The 13874-nt window shown below is 41.8% G+C and overlaps 1 protein-coding gene across 2 annotated transcripts in view; it reads right to left on the bottom strand.

Moving 5' to 3' along the window:
- GLI3 (GLI family zinc finger 3) overlaps window positions 1–13874 on the bottom strand; it is a 278784-nt gene that overhangs the window by 112318 nt on the left and 152592 nt on the right. For both annotated transcript variants that reach the window (XM_019757536.2, XM_074340521.1), the window contains one exon: window positions 3091–3196. In XM_019757536.2, the coding sequence (XP_019613095.2) occupies window positions 3091–3196 (106 nt within the window). The remainder of the gene's footprint in view (window positions 1–3090; window positions 3197–13874) is intronic.

Below are 13874 nucleotides of genomic sequence, written 5' to 3'. Positions count from 1 at the left end.
CCAACACTAAGTGAGAGAGGAGAAGCCTCCTCTGTGTGTTCTCTCAGCCTTTTAGAAAACATGGAGTTGTTCCTGTGGCCACAGGTGACATTGTAGACAACAAGGGAACGGGCACTGTTCAAAAAGGAATGCCCCACAAATGTCACTACGGCAAAACTAGAAGGGTCTACAGTGTCACCCAGCATGCGGCTGGCATTGTTGTAAAACAAATTAAGGGCAAGATTCTTGCCAAGAGAATTAATGTACGTATTGAGCATATTAACCACTCTAAGAGCCGAGATAGCTTCCTGAAATGGGTAAAGGAAAATGGTCAAAAAAAGAAGGAAACCAAAGAGAAAGGTACCTGGCTTCACTGAAGCGCCAGCCTGCCCCACCCAGAGAAGCACACTGTGTGAGAACCAATGGGAAGGAGCCTGAGCTACGAGCCTGAGCTACTGGAACCCATTCCCTATGAATTCACGGCATGATAAGTGTGAAAAAATAAAAGACCTCTGTACTGTTAAAAATATTGTTCTTAATTGAGTAGAGGTGTAGTGTCCCCTCCTGCAAAGAACTATTTAAAGAAAACTTAAAAACAAAACAAAAAAATAGAGTGCTCACATGAACATTTCATGGAACTCAGTTGGAAAAGGCAGATAACTTCATTTCCATGAGTGAAACCAATACAAGCAAGAGTAAGTCACCAGAGTTCCCAGCACAGGTGAGTGCAAACCAGGGGAGGGCTCAAGCTCTGCAGCCGCTTGTCCATGTCTTAGACTAGACAAGCGTCTCCTGAGCATCTTTTACCAAGTGTCTGGCCGAGAGCTGAGAATTGGCTGCCAGACTCACAGGAGCAGTAACCATTGAGCAGTCAATGAGCAGATGAGAGAATGCACGCTACAACAAAAGCACACAGGTACTATGAGGACAGCCCCTGAGACACAGGGAGGTGAGGTCTTGATGGTGAGGAGTTTAACTGAGCGTTTGCCAGGAAGGGCCAGAAGGTCACTGAGGTCAACGCAGAGAATGTCAAGTTATAAAGGCTCAGAGAGGTAGCATCAGATAGTTTCCCAGAGCCTCCTTCATAAACTTAAGGTCTCCACCCAGGACCCCTTGATGACTAGCAATTAATTCCAGCAGGCCACAGATCCACTTGCTCACCACACTGTGCCCACAGTGATGACATTTCCCTTTCAGAACTTTCCAGAACTTCTCTTTTGAAACTCAGCATTATCTTCTAGCTTTGCATTAAGAATCTTATATAACTATACATTTAGGCAGCTGGAGGACAATTTAGTCAATTGCTGCTGAAGTATTTTAAGTGTGGCTGAAAAAGCAGGAATTATTAAAATCCCAGCTCACCAGTGAGGTCTGAAATGCAACCCCCACCCCCAGGATTCTTGACACTCGACCTAAATTGTCTTGCAGTGTTTTTATCACCCGTGAGCTAATATTATAGGAGTAGCAATAGGACACAGGACACACATTGTGGATTTATGAAGGCTTGCTGTTACATTCTGCCAAAGAAGCAGGTCTTTGGATTTTAATTGATAAATTCACATTTGAATTTAATTACAAGGCAAACTATAATGAATCCAGAGGAACTAGTTCATTCTATCACATAAACTTATGTTTTGAAATTTTTCTATAACATGATTTTGAAAGAGTGATGAACTCTGAAATTCCACAGAGAATCTCATTTAAATTACTATAGCACTGCAGAGACTGTAGAGTCTGGGAGAATCAGCCATGCAAAACCTCTGTATAACCCGGTGAATTATATGGCAGGTTTCAGCCTGAATTTGGAATTTGCTTCCCTTTGTATAGGGCATTTTAAATTGGCCTCTTGGTTTTATTTTAGTGTATTATGAGCAGGCTTTAGAACCCTAGAAATACTTGTGTTCCAGTGAAAAGTCAAAAAATAAGTCACAAGTTTCTGTATTCTTTCTCTATAAATACCCCCTCTTCCGTTAATGCTTACAGAAGTCTGCAACACAGATTTATTACTTACCTCCAGGCAAATCTGCTCTGAAATTACAATTTAGTAATGGGAGATGGATCCAAAAAACTGTTGGTAAAATATTATACGTGCACTTGGGCATGTAGTTAGAGTTGTTAATATCAATTAATTGTGTTCACAGAAGAGGACTTGTTTTAAAACAACTTCATTTTTCCTTGGCATATACGTAATTACACAGCTGTAACTAATAGCCATGGAGATACAATCTACCATCTAAATAACCAGCATTATTCTTCAAAGTATTATTTGTGCTTTCCTAACTTTACTGTCTCAGAATGAAGGGTGACTACTGCATATGACAAAGCGTATTTTATTCATTTATTTATCTATATACATATACTCTATATCTATATCTGAAGGCCATTTGTAAGGGGAAGCCCCTCCCAGAGAGTAGCTCCAGATATTATAGTACATGACAGTTTTCTGGACAGTACTACAAAAAGAATTTTTTTTTAGTGTGCAAGTCTACTATTCCTTTTCCCCCAAACCAAGAAAGACAGTATTTATTTTCCCGAGATTTTCTTCTCCCTTTTTCTAATGTATGTTATCACCACCATTCTTTCCTTTTATCTTTGTGTAACCCCTGTGTTCAATCACATCTGCCATTTTGTTTGGGTGATATTCCCATCAATCAAATGACTGTTGGTGTACACACCACAGGGGCATGAAAACTTGCCATAGAAATTCATTATGATTCATTGTGATACCTGGGACAGGAAGTTCCTAACAGAACTTCCTAACAGAAATTTTAGCAAGAAAAACTTCACACCCATTCTCAGCCAAATACATATTCTGAGTGGTAACCTTCCATTAGGCCTTTACTTTTTTAAGTTAGTATGTATAGGCCACAGAACACACGTACGCAAAATATACAGGAAATACTTGCCAGCCACCCAGTGTGACAGGCGTTTTACAGGAAGCATTAAGGGTTTGCGTCCCTGAGTCTAGACAGGCTTGCTGTATTTCAAAAGTAAACCTTATATTTCTATCACGTCTTCAACGCCCATAGCCGTGCTCTAACAAAAAGTCCTGAGATAGTAACAGCCAGTATTTTGTTCTGTTTCATTACTGGGTAAAGTTTTAATACTTACACATGCAATGGAGGAATTGGAGACGGGTCATAATGGTAACGCCCCTCATGGTGTCTTGCATCAATCGGCACAGGAGGATGGAACGCAGGAAAGAGGTGAGGAGGGTCTGAAAAAGAGAACAAGTCCAACCTGTATAAAAGGAACACTTACAGACAGAATTCCAGTTCATGCAGCCACATTTCTGTACTGTCTTCATGACCTATACCCAGCCTACTGGAAGGATTTCTGGAGGAACTCTTTAAAGCTCAGCTGGAGGCTGTGTGAGGTACTGCAGAGGTGACTGAGTCAACCCGAGAAAGTAGAGCCTGTGAGTGCCACCAAAACCCAAAGGAAAGCAGTGAAGAACAACACCTATTCCTACCCTGGGAGAAAGGCCAGGCAGAGCAGAAGGGCTGAGCCATAAGACCAAGGGGAAGGCGGCTGATGGCTCAGTTGGTTAGAGCGCAAGCTGTGAACAGGGTTGCCGGTTCAATTCTCACATGAGCCAGTGAGCTGCACCCTCCACAACTAGATTGAAGACAACCAGCTGAGGCTGAGCTGCAGGAGGGGCGGCCGGATGGCTCAGCTAGTTAGAGCGCGAGCTCTCAACAAGGTTGTCGGTTCAATTCCCGCATGGAATGGTGGGCTGCACCCCCTGCAACTAAAGACTGAAAACGGCAACTGGACTTAGAGCTGAGCTGCGCCCTCCACAACTAGATTGAAGGACAATGACTTGGAGCTGATGGGCCCTGGAAAAACACACTGTTCCCCGATACTCCCCAATAAAACTAAAAACAAAACAAAACAAAAAACAAGGGGAACATTACGAGGCACTCATTTTTCTTCAAAATTTACACTGTCAAGTGAATTTTAGACCAGGATGTAATATAAATACTAGTTTCATGTCTCTCACACACTTGATGCATTTAAGGAAAGGAGTCCTTTCTAAAGTCCCTGCTATTAGGTTGGTGCAAAAGTAAAGTGCAGTTTTTGCAATTAGTATTTTTAACCTTTTAAACCGCAAGTACTTTTGCACCAAAATAGAATCTGTGGCACGCACACATGTGCATACACACGACACATACCACACACAACACATACCGTGCACACTCACACACCACACACAACAAATACTTTTTTTAAATGCATGCTCCCCGTCTTCTCGGCCTGGGTGATGCCTCCACAGTCCCAACACAAAGTTTGGCAGGAGAAAGTCACATAGCCTGGAGGCAAGAGAGGAGTTGACGCTGACCCCTGAGACTGACAGGGAGGTCTAGGGCAACCAGAGGTTTCTGCCCTGCAGCCCTGACATTCTGGCCTGCAGCTCCAGGCCAGCCACCCGTCCTGTTCCGTTCAGGCTGGTGTTCACCCTCCCCTGGGTTCTATGTGCACACTTACTTAAAGTAGCTCCTCTACCCCACCCCACTTACTTGTACACAGACACTGATTATCTCTGACAAATCTGGAAATAAACTTTTTCTTTAATAGTGATTCATTGCAAAAACTGAAGAGAGTTTTGCTACATTTTTATCACTAGGAGCATGGATGATATTTTGCAACTGGCACTAAAGTTTTTCCAAGTTTCAAGAAGAAAAATAAAGGAGTTTAAAACCTGGAGGTGTGCTTCCAAGGCTATGACCCTGATATTACGGCATACAGGCCGAACTTGTCCTTCAGTGGTTCTTTCCACACACGGTGGCACCTGCATGTAGCCATGGTGCTGCCATTGCCCACAAACTGGCAACACTCTCAGGAACTGAAGTGTATACGAACATGCCTCCAGAGGCTTCCAGTCATTTCTACAAGTCTGGAGATTTGCTAGGCCTGAGGGTAGCAGGAGGTACAGGCAATTTCCAAATAAGGCTGAGAACAGGTTCTCAGCAATGGCTGGAAAAGTGACACAGGGCCTTTTGAGGGGTGTCAGGGGTGGGCTGCACCAAACACAGACAAGGGGATACCCGTATTCCCCAAGTCCCAGTGGAGGACTATTTTGTGTGTATGTGGTGAATTCAAGTGGTTTCCATTTTCCTTGCTAAACATTTCTTTTTTCTGAATCTTCTTCAACAAGCATCCTTTTAAACTTTCAAAAAAATTTTATTTTACTTCTCTTGTTCTGAATTTTGCCCTTCCTTTGAGAATCTGATAGTATGGTCATGAGAAAACAAAATAAGAGTGAAAAACTATTAACATAGCATTGACAGGACCAAGGAATTATTCAAAGCTGCTGCCATTCCACCAGATTTAGAACCTAGAAAACTTCTGTGGCTAGAAAAGACTATTGTACTGAAAATGTCAGTTATCAAGGTATTTTGTGCTTATTGTAAGATAAAGCGGGGAAAGGGTGGTCCAAATGGAGAAAAGAAACCATCTTGGTATTGTCATATCATTGTCACTGTGATATCATGACAACAATGCTGGAATTCAACAGGTGAGGGCTATACTGACTATCTGATCATTTATCCCACTTTATACATTTTATAGAGCCCATATGAAAAAAGTCAGTTATATTTTGAGTGCACCACTTAGGGCTTAATGTTCAAGGATGTCGGAGCTGGGCTTTTGCAATGGAAATCTGGATAGCTGCTGTGCCAGGTTTGAAAGTTCATCCAGCACTGTTGTCAGAACAGTAATTTTGCAGAGCCAAAATATCCTACTTAACCATTTTTGATCAAAATTATTCACCCTTACTAAAATAATATGAAATTAAGTGGAATTATCTTTTTTCATTAGTTTAAAAGTCTGACACATACTCAACTCACTGAATGTTTCCTGAGTTTAAATTTGGGAACAGGCGCAAATGAATCGGATTCAAGTTTGGGGTCAGATGGATGGCCACCAGACCTGAGTTCTTTCTCTTCCTCTCCTTTCAGCAGTCGCTGCTGATGCAAACGTGCTCGCTTCCAGCAGCCTTCAAACTTAACACATGTTCTCTGCTCTTAGAAATCAGAGAAACAACCTACTATTGTGTGTAAATTAAGCATTCATAAAGTCCAACCCACCTCCCAAAGGCTTCCCCTCTGTGCCAGTTTATGTGGCCATTTTGAGGTAAGTTGTGACAACTAAGTCAGAGTTGGAAGATATTTTTACTTCTTGGCTCTTGGCTGTGTTCTGCATGATTAAATTCTCTCCATCAGATAACTATCTGATTTTCTCTATGTGGGTATACTTATGAATTATGACGAAGCACATACACATTTTTCAAACACACAGGACTCAAAATGTGTGAACTCATTCCACATTCAAGATATGCCTCATAGATCCAGGAACTAACAGCCATTATCTCTCATATGAGTATTCATAATTAAGTTGCAGTGATTATGTGCAAACGGGTGAAGACCAACCAGTTAATCCTACAAAATCAAAGGAATATACCCAAGCATTGTAAAACTCTCTTCCCCAAGAAAAACCTACAACACTACCACGGATATTAAAAAAGGCACTGTCATCTTCTCATTTTTAATAAATTATTCTAACAGGATTTTAATTCACTGTCTCTCTCACCCTCTCTCCTTCTTTCAGAATGAATGACAACGACCGAGCACTGCAAAAATATGTGAGAAGAGGAAAACATAAAACACAATTACTACAGTCATTTCTCACTGTTGAGTGTGTTTCATGAGTTTCAAAGTTAATTCTGAGTGAAAGTTTGTGATGCATCTTGTAACATTGTTTGCAGTGTTTATTTATGTCCCAAGACAATTTACAAATTCTGCATTCTGGGATCAGGTTTAATAAAGAACAAAAATTAAGGATATGATCTGATTTTACCAAAGACATCTGGTTTTCATTTAAGTATTTTACTGTTTCTATTTGTTTCCCTCTTGATTTAGTTTAAAATAACTTGTTCTGGACTGATGAAGTCTACCCGAACAATTAGACCTTGTGTCAGTGGAAATCACGCTTCTAAACCACTTTCTGAGAAAATGCAATGAACACCTCTTCCAATTAAAGTCATGCCTGACACCAGCTTAACAATATAAACGAAGAGTGAAAACCAGAAAGAGTATGCCCTTTAGTGATACGTGGCATCACATGGCATTCATCCTCACCCATTTCTAAAAACAAGAGAAGAAAAAGAAAAAAGCCCTAACCCTCAAATGTTGACTGCTTCCTTGCATCCTGGCTTGTCATTTCTATGTGGAAGCCCAGCCACATATTCCATCCTGGGCCCAAGAAGCTGTCCAAGAAAGCCCATTATGACAAGAACAGGCCCCTGTCACAGCAGCCACTGTAATCATCCACCTCACGGTTTATTATTTACACATGAGCAGCGCAGCTGTGGAGCATCATAATTCAAGTGTATGTGTAATAAGTCACTGCACCACAGTCATGTCCTGTTCTGGCCCTTGACAAAACACCACATGATGACTTTTCCAAACTCAGGCTAAAACTGCTGAAGCAGAAGGAATGCCACTAAACCTGGCTACCTCCTATTTATCATACAATTTCCTGACTGATGGTTCCACAAACCAGCTGCTAAGTGCTGTGTACTCTACTGTCAGCAAACTAACGGGCTAAATGGAAGACGGGAGAATAATGTGCAGGACTGGGGGAATCAATTGTACTGAGGGAATTAAAACTACCAGGTGGGGTGAGTCTGTGGAACAGTGGTAACCAGTCAACTGTTCATGCCTATGGTCGCAAAGATGATTTATTACAGACCTGCGAGAGCTTTGACTGCTGGACCAATCGTCTATACTCAGCTGAGATTTGAAGAGCGCATATTATCCGAGGCTTGAGCAAGAAAGTCTAAACCTGATAAATACGTAATTGGCTTCACACATGTTTAAATTGAAATGCATAGTAAAAATCTTTGTGCTGGGTACACTTGTCAGTATTCGATTTCATGCTGGCTGCTATCATGCTGTGCATTAAGGGTTTCATTAGGAATGAGAGGCATTGATTTTCAGGTTTCTTCTCAACAGCTTTGGTTGATCATAACCTGTAGCCAGAGAAAAGACACTTGAGATTTATCTTCAGTTGCATAATTATCTCAAGAAATAGTTTTAGTTCCTCAGCCTATAAAATCTCTTGGATGTCATTCTGGGAAACCATCTTTTAAGGTTTGAAAATTTACATACAAAAATGGTAGATTAAAAAAGAGAGATCAAAGTTAGTAAAGGAGTAATTCACCAAATGCTACCTGAGTGGCCTGAAAGTGCATAGGAGAACCCAGGGGAGCAAACTGCCTAGCACAGGCTCTCCTGGCTTATTTAAATATTGACGTCGTTCATCCATTGACTTTGGAATTTAGTCTAGACCAGAATTAGAGATTATTTTTTCCTGTCATTAGGGTCAGCCCTGCCCGTAAGAATGTCCAGCCTCCTCCCATTTACGCACATGTTTCTCATCACTAGAAACATTATGAAAACCCCAATGTGGGCAACATCCACTATGCTCAAACCAAAAGAATTATCCAGCATCTATCAAATAAGGTCTCAAGTGGGAGAAAAGGGGGAGAGAGAGAGAGAGGGAGGGAGGGAGGGAAGTAAGGAGGGAACGAGAGAGAGAGAGAGAGAGAGAGAGAGAGAGAGGTGGGGGGGCACTGTCACCATCCAGGGACAGGGGGAGAGGTACCCCAGATTCTTCCTGCTTTGGTATCTTGTCATCACCTTGGCACCTACAAGGCCTTTTCCAGGGTTCAGGTGCCTAAGGGAGATATAACCACATCGACTGACTCCAACACCTACACAGACTCCCTCGCTCAGACATCCTGCCTACAGATGTGCTGTGGACAAGAAAAGAGCTTATCCAAGCCCTGTGAGGACACCCCAGGATACCTGACCAGGAGTGTCTACAGCAACAGGGCAGTCCGTGGCCTTCCTGCTCTATTCCAAGCAGAATCTGAGGACTGGCACCTCACAGGGACCAGCTACGGACTTGGTGGATGTCACAGTGGAATCACCCCATGGAGCATCAGGAATCTTCCTTCTTGTCTTACAGGTATGTTGTGTGTGTGTGTGTGTGTGTGGAGTTGGAAATGTCTCCCGAGTCATTAGCGTGGATCATCTTATTCATATGACCCTCTGTAATGCGGTGCAAGCATTATGAAACTGCAGTTCTAGTTAGTGAACTTTAGAAATCTTACTGATATGAGGTCAGACAATTCAGTTCGCGAACTCACCCTAGAAAAAGTGCTACATACCTCACTGCTTAATATCACTTCTGTCATCTTCAAAGCACTCCCCTTGGGAAGCTGTGCACTAATGCCAGTGCCTAGTCCACCCTTCAAAGCAATTTTGGAACTCTTTTTCTGGAATGGCTATCAGAGCTGTTGTCGTATTGCACTTGATGTCCTGAATGCCACCAAAATGTCTTCCTTTCAGTATATCCTTTATCTTCAGGTAAAGAAATGTCATTGGGGACCAGATCAGGTGAGTAGGGAGGGTGTTTCAATATAGTTATTTGTTTACTGACTAAAAACTCCCTCATGGACAGTGTTATGTGCGCTGGTGCATTGTTGTGATGCAACAGCCATGAATTGTTGGTGAAAAGTCCAGACCATTTTGGTCTTTTTCATGCAGCCTTTTCAGCACTTCCAAATAGTAAACTTGGTTAACTGTCCATTGGTACAAATTCATGATGAATAATCCCTCTGATATCAAAAAAAGTTAGCAACATCGTTTTGACTCTTGATTTGGACTGAGAGAAATTTTTTGGTTGTGGAGAATTGGCTGACTTCCATTGTGCACTTTGACACTTTGTTTTTTGTATTGATACATCCATGTTTCATCACCAGTGATAACACCACCCACAACATCATCTTGCCTCTTCAAAAGGTCTTGGCAAACTTTGACTCTCCTTTGCTTTTGTTCATCAGTGAGCTCCTTTGGAGCCATTTTTGCACACACCTTTCTCATGCCAAGATTTTCAGTTAAAATTTTCCTGTTTCTCTATCGATGTTTACTTGATCTGCTATGCTTCTCACAGTCAGCCGCTGATTTTTACACACAATTAGACTAATTTTTGCAATGTTTTTGCCAGTTACTGGCCGCTCTGACCTCTCTTCATCAGAGACGCGTTCTCTCCCCTCAGAAAAACATTTAATCCATTTGTATACTGCCATTTTCTTCATGGCATTATCCCCATAAACTTGGACTGCCATGTCCCTGATTTCACTTCCACTCTTGCCAAGTTTAACAAGAAATTTAATGTTTGTTCATTGCTCTAATTCAAGCTCAGGCATTCTTGCGACAGCACACAAAAATACCCAGTAACAATAATGAATACCACTCAGCAAGATACCACCACACGTCTACACAAACACAGCTGTGAGACACTGTTACACCAATGTTATGAAACCTTCCCGAGCTGCTTGTACAGTGCAGCCAATGTAAGCACATGGTGGCAAGTTCGCGAACTTAATTGTCAGTGTGTGTGTGTGTGTGTGTGTGTGTGTGTGTGTGTGTACACATCATTCATCACTTTATACCATGGCAGGAGCCTTAATTTGGACACGTGTTATGCGAGAACTCTGCAAACTACTGTGCTCAGGTCACTGTTTGCAGATAACTTTATTGGAACACAGATGTGCTCTTTTCTTCAAACGTTGCCTGTGCTCGCTCTCATACGACACCAGCAGAGCTGGCATGTGGCCCCCAGAGCCCGGCGCATTTACTGTATGGCCTTTGGGAACACAGTTTGACAAGCCCTGTCCTGGTGTATCACAATAAAGTGATTTTTTGACATTTTTACATTTCAGAAAAACCACACATCAATTTTTTTCTTTATGAATATGTAGTTTTTGAGTAATAACACTATACATGTAAAATATTTATATGCCAAGTTGTGTGACCTAAAAATATCTTTATAGCAGAAGTATCCATAAAATAATTATTCAGAAAAGGGATACTTAGCTTGTGATTTTAGAAAAACATATCCCAAATAAATCCTGAAAAAGAATGACGGTGATTGAAATTGATGACAAATCTAGTAAATTTTAGTTTCCTTATAACTTAAGTAAAAAATAAGCACAGTTACATAGAAAGCTAATTAACAACAAAAACAATGTTATTTCAGAAGCCGAATAATTGTGTGCTTCTGGCAACTGCCCAACATTCCTGAGTCATCTTGTACAAGTTTCCACAGCATTCCCCACTGCTCAAGGCCTGATCTTGCTGTCATTTCTTCTGTGCAAGCATATAGGCAAATTCAATTCGTTTAATTCATATTTGAAACATAAAGCTACCCCAAACCAGTCTGGTCATACCACCATTCATCCATGCCATCCTCCTTAACAAACATAACTGTGTTTCCACAAGAAAATGACAAATAGCCCTCTGAAAGTATGGACAGAACAAATTTCCATCTTTACCACCTTAAATGTGTCCTGGGTAGTGAACAAACAATTGATGCTCTGCTTTTTGGTCCCTTCTCTGCTTGTTTCTCAGCTAAAAATTATATCCTGGCATTCCCAAGGGCAGAGACAGACCCCATCTCCCCACTGGCGACCATGAGATCCTTCCTCCCAGTCTCTGAAATGTACTTTGCTTATGATCCCAAATATATGCATCCATGACATTTTTGTTGTTTCTAGCTTTCCTGCCAGGATAAGAGACAAAAAAAATCAATAGAGGGAAAGGTAACAAAGAGAAATAAGAACTCTCCAAGGGAAATCACAGGAAAACATATGAGGAATCACTACCTTTAAAAGTGACAAGTCCATTTACTTTTCAATATGCTAATAGTGTATTTTCAGTGACAATAAGTAAGCTTGGAAATTAGTTATTAGTAACACATTCTTGTATCAATGACCATATTTTTGTACAGCACAATTCAAAAACCAAATTCATAGTTCCAAAAATACACATTTGTTTCCTTAATGCTGATGAAATGAAAGCAGAGGATGAAATGTTTCCAGGAAAAGTGTCTGGTACTTCAGATGGAAGTACAGAGGCCTTGGTGACACAGTGAACTAAGAAGATGCCTGGTTTAGTTAATAAACTAACCATTAACCAACAAAGATGAGGTCTAGAAGTTATATCCTATCCAAAATAAACCTACTCAAAAGAGTTTCTATGTTCTTTTCCAATGTTGCAAAATTAGCAGACACAGGTAGTGAGGTGTGAAAGCAAAGGAATACAAAGCTTTACATTTTCTAAAACACATGCACATTAATTACCTCATGATCCTCTTGACAACACTAAAATCGTCATTTCCTAAGTTTTATTAGTATTCCCCTAAGTCTTGTTTCTCTTTATTTCCTATGTTATGACGATCCTGAGAACTTAAGAAGGGAAAATTCCATTATCTGCTCAGAAAAGCTAAAAGACCTACCCAAACTCACATAAACAAGGTGTTATATTACGAGTTGGTTCCCTCTCAGGGCACCCTGGAGGTGGCACTCTGTCAGGGGGTAGAGTTCCAGGACGATCACGGGGAGCGCCACCGGACCACAATCCTGCTTCTGCAGCAGGAACACAAAGCCAGGCAGACTGGGCTAAGGCTCAAAGCCTCAGGGTGCTCACCTCAGTCCCCAGAGCTCCCCAGCAGAGTGCTGCCACTCCTCCAAGTACACCTGGGAGGTAACTGAAGGCCCTGGAACACCAGCGGTGACCTTAGCATATGCTGGTCACCTGCGCATCTTTGTAGCCAGCAGAAATTAATGAGGCACATGCTCATCCCCCTCAAAGTCAGACGAGAAGCTGTCGGAGAGTAGGTTATTGACTCTCCCCCATCATCTCCACTATCCACCCATTTCTAGCTCCTGTTAATAACTAAACTCTCCCAGGTTTTGCCCCCTTCATAGTAATTAATACTAACATTAAAAACACAATCATGAGTGTAAGTACAGTAGCCCTCCATCCTCTGGGGAGCATTCCAAGACCCCCAGTGGACACCTGAAACCACAGACAGTTCCAAACCCTATACACAGTATACTGCGTTTTCTCCTATACATACCAATAACGCTAACTTATAAACAACGATAACTAATACTAAAACAGGACAATTATAACATTATACTAAATGTGAGGCACACGTGGTCTCTCTCTCTCTCAAAATACCTTACTGTATTATACGTACGCAGGGTAAAAGAATGGTTCACATCCCTGGCTGGATGTGGCCCGATGGCATGAGATTTCATCACAATACTCAAGAACAACACGCAATGTAAAACTTCCCAATTGTTCATTTTGGGAATTTTCTATTTGATATTTTGCAACCATGGGTAACTAAAACCAAAGAAAGGGCAACCTCAGATAAGGGGGTTGGGGGGGGTGCTGCTGTACAATTCACTAAATACTTTAATCCATGTCAGACACTGTACTAAACCTGCATACACTTCTTTATTTCTTACTTTGACCCTGGGGCCAAGTATGAAGAGTATGACCATTCTTCCGGACAAGGGAGTGGGTAAGGACCTAGCCTAAGGAAACGCAGGGAGAATAGCAGAGCTGGTGTCCTTTCCATTTCAAAGCCAGTACTCTTAGACTATTTCTTATCATGACACTGTCAGAGTGTAGACTTACACCCCTAGAACCTACACTGGATTGTGTACCTCGCTGCTCCCCAAACTTGCAGTGGCCCAGGGCGGCCTTCCCAGTCCAGCTCAGCGTTTTACTGTGGCATTCACGGCCCCCAGCAACCTAGCTGCATCCAGGGTAAGGCCATCTAAAAGGCAGTGCTCCCTTTGGCAGCCATTCACTATTCTAGCTGATGTCATGCCCTCGGTGAAAAACAAGTCCCTGTTAGCCAAGTGTGACTCTGTCTTCAAGCCTCATGAAAATGCCACCCCATCAGTCAAGGTATGAGACCCCAGGGAAATACCTGCTCCTTCCTCCCTTCTCCATCATTCAGATTACATG

Source organism: Rhinolophus sinicus, linkage group LG09 (genome assembly GCF_036562045.2).
Source record: "Rhinolophus sinicus isolate RSC01 linkage group LG09, ASM3656204v1, whole genome shotgun sequence".
NCBI classification, from domain to species: domain Eukaryota; kingdom Metazoa; phylum Chordata; class Mammalia; order Chiroptera; family Rhinolophidae; genus Rhinolophus; species Rhinolophus sinicus.
This window is presented reverse-complemented; position numbering and strand designations above follow the sequence as displayed.